Source organism: Monopterus albus, unplaced genomic scaffold (assembly GCF_001952655.1).
Source record: "Monopterus albus unplaced genomic scaffold, M_albus_1.0 scaffold117.1, whole genome shotgun sequence".
Classification (NCBI taxonomy): domain Eukaryota; kingdom Metazoa; phylum Chordata; class Actinopteri; order Synbranchiformes; family Synbranchidae; genus Monopterus; species Monopterus albus.
In genome coordinates, this window is record NW_018127997.1 from 839999 (window position 1) to 852491 (window position 12493).

Genomic DNA, 12493 nt, shown 5'->3' on the forward strand with positions numbered 1-12493 from the left:
ACTTGCTCTCATCTGAAAAGAGGACTTTGGACCACTGGGCAACAGTCCAGTTCTTCTGCTCCTTAACCCAGCTAAGACGCCTCTGATGTTGTCTGTGGTTCAGGAGTGGCTTGACAAGAGGAATAGGAATGGAATGGAATACAACAACTGTAGCCAAATTCCTTGACACAGCGGTGTGTGGTGGCCCTTGATGCCTTGACCCCAGCCTCAGTCCATTCCTTGTGAAGTTCACCCAAATTCTTGAATCGATATTGCTTGACAAGCCTCTCCAGGCTGCAGTTCTCTGGGTGTTTGTGCATCTTTTTCTTCCACACTTTTTCCTACCACTCAACTTTCTGCTTTCATGCTTGGATACAGCACTCCGTGAACAGCCAGCTTCTTTGGCAATGAATGTTTGTGGCTTACCCTCCTTGTGAAGGGTGTCAATGATTGTCTTCTGGACAACTGTCAGATCAGCAGTCTTCCCCATGATTGTGTAGCCTAGTGAGCCAAACTGAGTGACCATTTTGAAGGCTCAGGACACCTTTGCAAGTGTTTTGAGTTGACTAGCTGAGTGGCCTGTCACCATATTCTAATTTATTCAGACAGTGAATTGGTGGGTTTTTGTTAAATGTGAGCAAAATCATCACAATTAAAAGACCCAACAGCTTAAACTACTTCAGTCTGTGTGTACTGAATTTATATAATTCATGAGTTTCACTATTTGAGTTGAATTACTGAAATAAATGGACTTTTCCACAATATTCTAATTTATTGAGCTGCACCTGTATATAAACTGCTGGTTTTAAAGAAAATATTAACATGCCTTGGTGTGACACTTCATATGAAGCCATACAGACTTGACCAATATTGCTATTAAAATTTAATGCAGCAGAGTAAGCTGGTCTATTTGTCAGGTCCGCTCGGTGCGACCTGCCTCTCTTCCCCTTTCTCTCTCTCTCATCCCGCAGGCTCAGCGACACAGCTGAGACGCATCACCTGCTAATTTACCCTCTGGGTGTAATACACAGCTGAAGCATATCCCCTCATTACCTGGCCGCTCCCTACTTAAAGACCTGGCAGACGTTCCTGCTTTGCCAGATCATTGACATTCATATGGTGATAGTGACTATGTTAACAGAGATTTAACATATTGACACTGATACGGTGAAAGTGATGGTGAAATCAAGTTTTTTATGTTTGATACGGCCACACACATTGGCGATCTTCCCCGCCGTGATTATCTCCGGCGATCTAACCTGTTTGCCTGATGGCGAGTGTTACTCTGTTTCACTCCGTTTGCCTGACAGCGAGTGTTACTCTGTTTCACTCTGTTTGCCTGACGGCGAGTGTTACTCTGTTTGCCTGATGGCGAGTGTTACTTTGCTCACCAGCCCTGTCCTCTGGTTCCTGGTCCCTGCCATGATTACCTCCGGCGATCCTCCTGGTTCCTGCTGCTCGCCTGTCTACTCACCTTCCCGTCCTCTGGTTCCTGCTGTTCTCCTGTCTACTGACCTGTCATCCTGGTCCTCTAATCCTCCTGGTTCCTGCTGCTCACCTTCCTGCTTACCTGCCCGTCCTGGTCTTCTCAGCCTCCACTACTCAACCCTGGTTTGGACCACACATAACCCATTGACTTTGTCCTCTCCACCTGCTTCAGTTCTGGCAATATAGACTCTTGTTTTCCATCTAGCCCTGTGTTTTGCACTTTGAGTCCTCATTCTCTCTCTCAGTCCCTCTGGTGAGGGACACCCCACTGTAACACTATTGAAATTAATACGCATGCACACACACCTACCTGTCCTCCAATGCCATCATATTGGCGATGCAGCAGGACAAACATAGCTCTGACCAGCTCTGGATCCTCAATAACTGACTCCTGAGCCCAGCGGACCATTGTATCTGAAATCAGCTGCTGTAAGGTACCTGGGGAAACAGAGAGAGACAGACCAACAGAGAAAGAGTAAGGTAGTGCTGGGGAATTGATCCAAATGTCTTATTTTTTCTCTTTTTAATATTTGTATCATTTACTTCACTTTTCTTCTATTTGAGAGTTGCTATTTGTCCAACAAGTTAAAATAAGTGAGTGCTGACAAATCATCTCAGGGTTTTGTGCTGATGCATGGCATGTGTTGCAGTTGAATGTTTGTAGGTGGTGCTTAGATTTTCACAGGTACTATAAAGAAAGAAAAACTGTGTAGTAACGCAGTCTTTCAACACTGCCATTGCACAGACAGATTTTGTTGTGGTAAGTTACCAAAATAGATTGGAACACCTGTAGGAACTGTTTACATCAGCTTAAGGCTTAATTTACTTCCACTGCTGCAGAGAAGAGGGAAGTTAACATATTATCTTTATCCCCACACAGATATGTCTACAATTCAGTGAAAAACTTATGTAAAAGGAGTGAAAACTGTGGTCGTGAGCACAAGTTAGAATTTTTTTTAGACAAATTCAACAGCCTCCCCACTCCAGGTGTGATATCACCACTACAGCCCCTGATTCTTTCTCTTCATAGAGACCAATGTACACCATTTCTCATTTTCAACCATGAACAAAGATTCAAATAAATGTTAATCTTCTGAAAAGTACAAATGGAAGTCAAAAGTTTAATCTACAGTAAGCCAGCCTCATCATCATTGAGCTGTGGGCATCCATGACCCTGTGGCCAGTCCACCATTTGTCCTTCCTTAGACTGTTGGTAGGTACTAACCACTACAGACCAAGAACACCCACCAAGACCTGTAGTGTGGGAGACGCTCTGACCCAGTCATCTCACCATCACAATTTGACCCTTGTCAAAGTCACTCAGATCCTTACACTTGCCCATTGTTCCTGCTTCCAACACATCAACTATGAGAACTGAATGTTCACTTGCTGGAATCAAATCATCGATTCTCGATATTTTATTATTTCATAAAAGGAACAATTCTACATGAACGTGTGCCTATATAGAAATGTGGTGCAAAATTAAAAATCCGTTCACAATGGCTACACGTAGAAATTGGCAGCGCAACATGTGTAAGAAATGTTGGATTGTTAAGCCTATGTCCTGTCTGTTTGATGGTGGAGAATGAAACACATAAATATTTTCAAAATATCCAACCCAATATCAATGTGAAGAAAAAACAGACAAAAATAATTTCATATGACTTACTGGGTTTCCTGTCTTTTTTCTCCATTGGCAGATTGGTCAGCTTCTTCTTCAGATAAGTTACTTTCTCCACCAAAGACATGAGTCGACCTCGGATGGTGAAGTCACTGTCACCATCTGTCCTTCTTTCCTCATCCAAATCTATACCTGACAGAATGTAGAAATCAGTACACAGCACATACAGTATGTTTTCATGAGCATGCAGTATATGTAGCTATTACTGATCTGTGTTCCTTTTATTGGTGATCCCTATGCTTTGTTACCAAACTGGTCATGTAATTCATCTTAATGTTTGGTTGACTGTGTATGTAAATCTGAACGTTTACCACAGTGTCTCATCAGATCTTCATGAAAGTCGAGCAGCTGTTCTCTGATGTATTCAGGACAGGGACACTCCTGCTTCTCATCCTTAAAGTTCAGCAGCATGTTGATCTGCAGAACCATATGTAGGTGTTACTGTGATACAAGTACTATTCATTACATACCACTGCATTAAGCCCCTGGATTACATCACAGAAATTCAATTTCAATTCAATTCAATACATCCGGTCCTAGGTTTTGAGTGGAACATTGGGAGCATGTTTTAACCACTTTATACTTATACAGTACTTTTTATTGTATTATTCTCAAGTCTGAGAAATACATATTTAGCACTCTTACCAAATGACTGGTAAGGTTGGATGCAACAAAATTCCTTCAACTAAACATAGACAAAACAGAGATATTTATTTTTGGAAATAAAGAAAGAAGGCTGGCAGTCAGTGATTACTTTGCATACAGGACACTAAAAACTAACACCTCATCATTGATCGGGATCAAAATTTTAATGGTCACATCAAAGCTGCAACAAAATCAACAATCGGGCATCTTAAAAACATAGCTAAAATAAGAAACTTTCTGTCTAAGCAGTATTTAGAAAAGCTCATTTATGCTTTCACTTCTAGTAGGGTAGACTACTGTAATGCACTCCTGACTAGCCTCCCCAGTACAACCATTAAACAACTGCAACTCATTCAAAATGCTGCTGCTGGTATACTGACAAGAACTAAGAAGAGAGAATACATTACTCCAGTCTTTAGATCTTTGCACTGGCATCCAGTTAAAGACAGAATTCAATTTAAAGTCCTACTTATTGTCTACAAGTCTCTCAATGGTCTAGATCCAAAATATATCAGAGATACATTTGCGGAGTACAAGCCTAGTCAGTGTCTCAGATCTGCAGGGACTGGTCAGTTAGTGGTGCCCAGAGTTTGGGCTCAACAAGGTGAAAGTGCTTTTAGCAGCAGCACAATGGCTTTCATGGCCATTGCTTTTTAATAATGTATCTTAATTCAACCCAATTTTGCACTTTATTTTCTTTTATTTTTCTTCCATTACTTAATGACCAATTGACTTTGTTGTGCTGTTTAGACAAAGAGGTTTCAAATTTTCCAGAGGAAAGTATGCCCGCCTGTGATGTTAAAGTATTCAGAAGTTAGTCTTGGGAAGACTGAAGTAAAGGTGCTCCTACCTGTTCCTGTGGAGGTGATCTGAACTCTTTTGTCTTCTTGGCAGTGAGGGCTGCAGACATGTTGAGTGCCAACATCACCTCGTTGTAGCGGAACCTCTGGTTGTTTTGGAGACAGGCTACAAAGTCATCAGAGAAGGCCACCACTGCCTCAATACGATGACGGACCTGACAGTCACACAGGTACTGCAGCACGTGGCACATCTACACACATACAGATTGGGCACACAGAATCATGTAAGGTTAGGTATACTGCGTATTATATTGCAAAAAACTAAGATAAGGAAAAAGTGAACTAAGTTTGCAGGAAACAGTTTGTCACAAAGGTTTGGCCTCACTGTTACTGCAGAGTCCTTGCAGATTTAAAACATTTCAAAGTACTGAGTTAGAATTGCTAAAACCTAAAAGGAACAGAGATCCTGGGATCCTGTCTGAGTAAGGCTAGCCTCCCAAAAAGCCCAGAGTGCACTGATTGGTCAGATCCAACAGCCCTAAACAAGAGCCACCCACCAACTCCAAATCAATCAACCTGCATTCCTATCTGTACTTCTGTTCTTGTGGACTTGTGTCATCAGTCACAGCCCATTCCATATCTAGCAAAGGAAGTGTTCTCCTCTACCCATTTTGGGAGCAGACTTGTGTGGACATGGAGCAGTATCCCAAAATGCACTGCATGCCAACCAGCAGTGATGACTTAGTTTTAGTTATAATTTTTTGTCTGGACTGGTATTATGCCACTTTATTAAGTTCTGATATTTTTTCTGGCAATAAAGTAAAAGTTTATGCCAGTTTGGAAATTTGCTCTGATGTTTTTGGCAATGTGAGAACTGCTTAGCAGAACAAGCTGTCTTGATAGCCAGTGTGTCCATCATCATCTTGATCAAAGTAATCTGTCAGCAAGGACACTAGGACTCCCATCCTCAGGAATTTTAACTCCAACTAAACAAGTTCAAACTCCCAAGTAGAGTCCTGCGGGTACCACATGGGTACCTGCAAAAATGATGTGTAATGGATAAAAAAATAAAATAAAATTATTAATTCATGGGTACAAGCACAGATAAAAATGAAGTAAATGTGGGCAGGTAGAGAGCTAAATAAACATAATTTAAAAATAAATAAATAAAGGTGCAGCTGCTTTTAAACATCTAATCCAACATAATTTTCTTTGTTGTGAAGGCCTAAGGCACAACCTCCACTCACATCCAACTAATAAGATGTCACTCAGATATCAATGCAGGCTAGGCATCAGTGTATCAAAATGGATAACCTAAAAGCAAAAATAGCTAGTGGTGAATACAAAATTGTAGAAAATAGATCATCAAAGGCCAAGTTGGACATATAGGAGAAATTCTGTGTGGTTACATGACTCAGCTTCTAATGCTAGATTAGCTGCATATCATTAGTGAAGACAGACTGCACAACTAACAGCTGAGCAAGCATGACCATGGTGGAATTCCATCTGATTTGGTAGTCGGTTTGGAGGTTGACATTTTCACCCAGCTTTTCCAGGAGTTTCTTCAGTTTGTCAGTGTTTAGTGGCAAAAATGACTGACTACGTGATGTGTGCATCAACAGCATTTGCTACATCAGGTAACACTGTTGGTAGTGAAGCTCACATGGTCAGCGACTAGTCAATGTCATGTTCAAAAGGTCGACTCTATGTAGTGAAGATGACTAGTTGACTGATCTGTGCAACCCCTAATCATAGATGAAAACAACACTTCTAATGCTGAAAATGAAGTAGTTACAACATCTAACGTTAAAGCTAGCATTAGCAATAGCACCACAGAGGAGCCTGTCACTGCAAGACATAGCAGCAGTTGGGCCTCTGGGAATCAACAGGCAACTGACTCTGTTTGTGTTGGAATTATTGGCCCATGGGAGCTGGGGATGAGCTGCTTTCAAGCCTTCAAATGTAAACCATGAAAGTATCTTATCATGTTGTAGTTACTGTATTTACATGCTAGTAATAAAGTTGATTTGGTTCTGAACAGCTAAATGTTGTGAATAAGACTGTGGATCATAACCAGGATCATGTTTATGTCATCATATTAAAACCAATCTAATGGAATTAAACAATAATGTTACAATAGGAAATGTAAAAAAGACTTTCTGCTGAGATTCTGCCATTGTCTTTACTGTGCATTGCCATAGCAACCTACAGCTTAGTTGTTTGGTCAAGATCTTATGATTTTATTTGCATCTGATCACACCCACACTATCCTGGAATCTGGACATTTCAGAATTACAGTGGTTTTAACAGTTTTTTGTTTGGACATTATATCACATGTATAACTAAACATATGTTTGGATGAAACTTAATTACACCAACAAACTAATATAGTAAAAATATAATTGCATTTACAAACTGAAGGTTTACAGGCTGTTACCTGGAGTTTTACAGGCTCTGGCAGCTTCATCTGTAACAGTCCTTTTGGCCTGTTCGTTCCTACATCCGCCCCTCCCTCAGTCTTCTCTTTCACTACCTCCAACTCTGTGTGCTTCTCCTCCTGCCCTTCTTGTCTTTCACAGAACACAGATGGTTCAATCAGTCGAAGAATATTCTTCAGATCTCCATTTTGGAAAACTCCCATGATGAGCATCGTGTAGAAGAGCTTAATGAGGGGGACAAAAAGAAACTCAGTGCTGCCTCCGATTGGATCCCGTACATGCATGCTCCCCTCCCGCACCGCTTCTGTCAGCATCTCGATGGTTTTAATTTTCAGTATATCTAAGGGGAATTCAGGGCTGTACTGGAAACATTCTCCTGATCCTAATCCGTTGTTGCTGTTGTTACGATATGATGATCCAGTCCCACAGACAAAATTTGGAGATGAGAAGTGCATTCTGGGTCTCAGAGAGGTGCTGAGGCCAATACCTGGCAGGCCATGTTTCTTCTTCTCATCAGGAAACAGGGTAATGCTCTTTGTTTCATCCGTCATTGGAACAATGTACTCGTTGTTCATCATGAGGCGAGCTGTGGTGTAACTACTCAAGTGAATGTCAATGAGGAGGTCATAGTAGCCTGCACGAAGCAAACCTATAAATGAGAGACAAAGAGAAAGATTATATCATATAATATGGTAAGAAATATTCAACTAAAACAACAAACCTAAAATATACAGTTTATGTTCTTATTAATGAACAGACTACTCTTTAACCATATCAAACCATTTGTATCATATTTGATTCGTGAGGTTTCTGAGCGAAAAAAAAAATCACCAAAAATGCCCATGTATCAAATGTGATACATGAAGAAATAAAAATAATCTAAATAATATGGAACCTCTATTCCTATATGCCAGGACTGTCAGTCTATGCATATATGGCAAATAAAAATCGTGAGTCTTGAATTTCGAATCATAAATTTTATTTTGGATTTTATTAAAAGGTTTAATAAACATCTCAGTTCCAAAAAAATTAGAATGTTCTGGCTATTTTTTGATATGTTGGACTTTACAGGGTTAAGGGGGCCCACTCTGCCCAAATTCACTCTACCTAGCTAGCTGTATTTATTTTTTTTTTAGCTAAGATAGATGCATTATAGACTGCCCTAAAACAATCCTACTGTTAGCAAAATGTTGTGTCCATAGCATGCACACAAATGTTTGGTGACAATCCCACAATTCAAGAGGGAGGCCAGCTAACTCTGTTGCAAACACCAGCTTTATTCTGTACCAGAAACAAATTCCTTGTGTGTAACATACTTGGCCAATAAAGGTGATTATCCTTATTCCATTGCTGCAAGTAAAAGGAATCTGTTCCATGCGGTGGTTTTCTCACTCTCATACTTCTAGCAACATCAACAACATTTCCTAAAAGACTATCTGTCTTAAAGGGAAAGAACTGCCCTGTAACAGTGGGCTCCATCTACAAACAAAAGCTGCTGTGGGTACCTTCTCTGCCCTAGCTCACTAGCTTTAGCTATCAAAACAGAGCATTAACATATCTACCATAGATTCTAATTTGTTCATATTAATGATGAATCTTCCGTGCAGACTAAAGTTAGTCATGGCATTCCACAGGGCTCTATGCTAGGTTCAGTTCTCTTCACTGTGTACATGCTCCCTTTAGGCAATAGTATCATGAAACACAGCATAAATTTTGATTTCTATGCAGATGATACTAAATTATATTTATCTATGACCCCAGATGAATCAGATCAGTTCGTCAAACTTCATGCATGTCTTAAAAACAAAAAGGCCTGGAGACTTGTAATTCCTTACTTCTGAACTCCAACAAAACAAGTTATTGTGCTTGGGCCTGAAAATCTTAGAAATGTGCTATCTAATCACATAGTTACTCTAGATGGCATGGCCCTGGCCTCCAGTATTTTTTGTAGTGATGGGCAGATGAAGCTTCATGAAGCAATGAAGCCTTTCATCCAATTGGTTCACTCCAGCGCAAAGCTTCTTGAAGCTTCATTTGCTCTAGGAGGACATCTACTGGATGCAACAATATCAGTTGGCATGAATTTGAAGTGTGTGGCATTTTGCAGAAAGCCTGTGAATAAAACTGTCCGCAAAATAAAGAAGTATGCAAAACATGTATATTGTAGTGATGGCAGTATACTGTGTATATATATATATATACTGGCAGTATGGAAAATGATTATTTGGAAATGATGAAAATGGAAATGATTATCATCAAACACCCACATTTTGAATGGAGCCTGAGGGGTTTATATCGCTGTCAAAACTCGCGGCAAAATCTGAACCACTTCCTGAATCAGTCACGTGGTACAGCCGGGCAGCGAGGCTTCGGACGTCATCATTTTCAGCTCCTCCCCTAAATGACGCAAGCCTCAATACGCGCATCGCGGAAACGCCCCTCCCCTACTCAGCACATGCTTCGAAGCCTCGATACGGAACGTCACATCACAAATTTTTTGACCATGATATGTCCTTTATTCACACATAAACCAAGTCTCTAGAACAACCTTCTTTCACCTGTGCAATATTGTCAAAATCAGGAGTATCAGGGTTATATTTACATTTTGCTGATAACATGCCTGTATGTTTTCTTTAATAGGTGGGCCTTTTGGGATTCTATTTTTTTTTTCTTATAGTCTACAAAGACTACTAGCAACACATGAGTAATCCACACTGTGGCACTGTTCCATATGTTCCTTCATTACAATAAACACACACTGTAGTTTATTTTGAATCAGTCACACATATACTGGCCTATTGCCTTTGAAAATAAATTCAAAATGTATTGAAAAATTAGCTAATACACTGTTGGTTTGACTCTGCACATAGGATTTGTTGACATTAAGAAATATATGCAATAAGACCAGTGTTATTTAAAGCAGAACTTTTCATGTAGTTTTTAAATTGTAGTATTGCTCAATTTAATTAAGTAAAGGATCTGAATACTTTTTCCAACTTTTCCTGATCTGAATTCACTATTACCATAGCATAAACTACTGACTTTACAGTATTATAGAGGAATTGTTAGGGAGCATACTGTCCTTCTTTCTCTCTCCCTCCCTTGTTTTACTTCCCTCCTGTGTGAGGTTTGCTTCAATCTGTCTTTGCCAGCCTATCCAGTCTCACAACACTGACCTTGCCACCCAGCCTCAACATATAAAATCTGTTGCTCAGCTTGTCAAACTATGCTCAACAGTGGGCTCCGCGGATCAGACCTGCTTTCCCAACTGCTCTCCTACTCCACTCATTGTGCCTGTGTAGCCGCCAGCCGTTAAGTTACTGTCTACCTGTCAGCCTTCAGCTTCTGCCCTCAGTAACTACTCCTTGTTACAATTCAAATACAATAAACTACTACACTTACCTTGGTGTCTGTGTTTTGCTATTGATTCCAGAAATGACTGAACTATCTTAACAGGGACTGTTATTGAGAGAGACAGTTTGGAAACAGGCATAACCTTTAACATGGCATGAACTTAAGTGATATTTAAGGGAAAACTCAGACTTTTTCTGGCCTCTAGTTATTTCTCAGGAATAGGCTCTAATACCTCACAGGCAGTTATTTTATCCATATGCTGTATGCGTTACCTGGCATGTATTTATCCTCTATAGCCTGCAGGAGCTGTGCCTCGTCTACATGGGAGCAGAGGGCATGTGCGACTCGATTGTTTCCCAGAGCACAAACTGCAGAGTACAATCTGAGGGTATGGTAGTGAAACTTTAATAAGTCCCTCTGCTCTGACAGCTCCAGAATATCCACTGACCTAGACAACAGAGAGAGAGAGAGAGACCGCATGAGAAATGAGGAAGTAGGAGAATGAAAAGGTGTGAGTGTGTACTTGTATTAATCATGGGGTGGGGATATAGATCTGTTTACACAGTCACATTGTGGGGACCACCTTTTGACCAAGTCTTGGTTGAGAGTAAGGTTTAGTGTTAGGTGAGTAGTGATTAGGGTAAGTTACCAGGGAATTAATGTAAATTAATGCTGTTTGTGTGTAGCTGTGGGTACACCACCTGTTCTCTTCAGGTATGTGCAGAGACATAAACTGCAGAGGTTCATTACACTGGACCAGCCAGCCATGTCTGTCATTCACCCTGGATGCTGACACCTAAAAAAAATGAACTGTTAGCAGATGCCATATATATGAATAATGACACTTCTGGCAAACAGCATCTTGTCATTGTTCAGCCCATTGTGAGGTACAGCAGACAGTCCCACATGCAGTGTTAGGGAAGATATCAGTTACTTCACACTATAAGAAGTTGAACTACAGTACCCAAGGGAGAAATCTATTTGGGTTAATTAAAGCTAGTTAGAAAAAGTAGGTCAAACTACTAAGTGAAAAGATAATCAAATTGTCAATGTACGTGTGATTCAAAATTATAAGAAAATATAAAAAAATATAAGAAAATATAAGTCCCTAGCAAAAAAAAGATACTCAACTGAGTTTATTGTAAAAAATGCCTACTTGTTCACAGGTTATTCACACACCAAAAAAGAAAAAAAAAAAAAAAGACAATCCACAATTCATAGGAAAGTTGCTTCTAGAAACTAGAGTCCAGGTGGTATTGCACCAAGCAGGATTATTGAAGTAGCCAGGTAACTTCTAAAAGCAGACTTCTCTGAATATTTGCTAATAAATAGGAACAATCGATACCTATGAGTAAATGACACCTAAAATATTTAAATTTAGTTTTACAAACTCAGATTCAAAGCTCTGCCGGAGGTGGGAGTTGAAGATCCTGGACAGGGGTTTCTGCCAAACGTTCCCAACAGACCCTCAAGTTACGTTTGGGTCTCCTGAGGGAGCTGATGGGCACCGGCAGGCCAAGAGGAGTTTGGTGAGGCCATGGAGAGGGACTATCGGTCGGCCTCGAAGAAATTCTGGCAAACCGTCCGGCGCCTCAGGAGGGGGAAGCAGTGCCCAGCCAAAACTGTTTACAGTGGAGGTGGGCAGTTGTTGACCTCGACTGGGGATATTGTCGGAAGGTGGAAGGAATACTTCGAGGATCTCCTCAACCCCAGCATCATGTCTTCTGATGAGGAAGCAGAGGCCGGGAACTCGGAGGTGGACTCGTCCATCACCCAAGCTGAAGTCACCGAGGTAGTTGAGAAGCTTCTCGGTGGCAAGGCATCAGGGGTGGATGAGATCCGCCCTGAGTACCTCAAGTCTCTGGATGTTGTGGGGCTGTCTTGGCTGACACGCCTCTGCAATGTCACATGGCGGCTGGGGACAGTGCCTCTGGACTGGCAGACCGGGGTGGTGGCCCCTCTTTTTAAGAAGGGGGACCGGAGGGTGTGTTCCAACTATAGGGGGATCACACTCCTCAGCCTCCCCGGGAAAGTCTATGCCAGGGTACTGGAGAGGAGAATTTGACCGATAGTCGAACCTCGGATTCAGGAGGAACAATGCGGTTTTC

The 12493-nt window shown here is 41.0% G+C and overlaps 1 protein-coding gene across 7 annotated transcripts in view; it reads right to left on the minus strand.

The window, feature by feature from the left end:
• ryr2a (ryanodine receptor 2a (cardiac)) overlaps positions 1 to 12493 on the minus strand; it is a 252899-nt gene that overhangs the window by 113565 nt on the left and 126841 nt on the right. For 6 of the 7 annotated variants that reach the window (XM_020611714.1, XM_020611710.1, XM_020611712.1 and 3 more), the window contains 7 exons: positions 11087 to 11181; positions 10658 to 10833; positions 7031 to 7680; positions 4644 to 4844; positions 3460 to 3565; positions 3137 to 3280; positions 1778 to 1905 (listed from right to left, as the gene is read on the minus strand). In XM_020611714.1, the coding sequence (XP_020467370.1) occupies positions 1778 to 1905; positions 3137 to 3280; positions 3460 to 3565; positions 4644 to 4844; positions 7031 to 7680; positions 10658 to 10833; positions 11087 to 11181 (1500 nt within the window). The remainder of the gene's footprint in view (positions 1 to 1777; positions 1906 to 3136; positions 3281 to 3459; positions 3566 to 4643; positions 4845 to 7030; positions 7681 to 10657; positions 10834 to 11086; positions 11182 to 12493) is intronic. The other variant, XM_020611711.1, reaches the window with a different exon arrangement.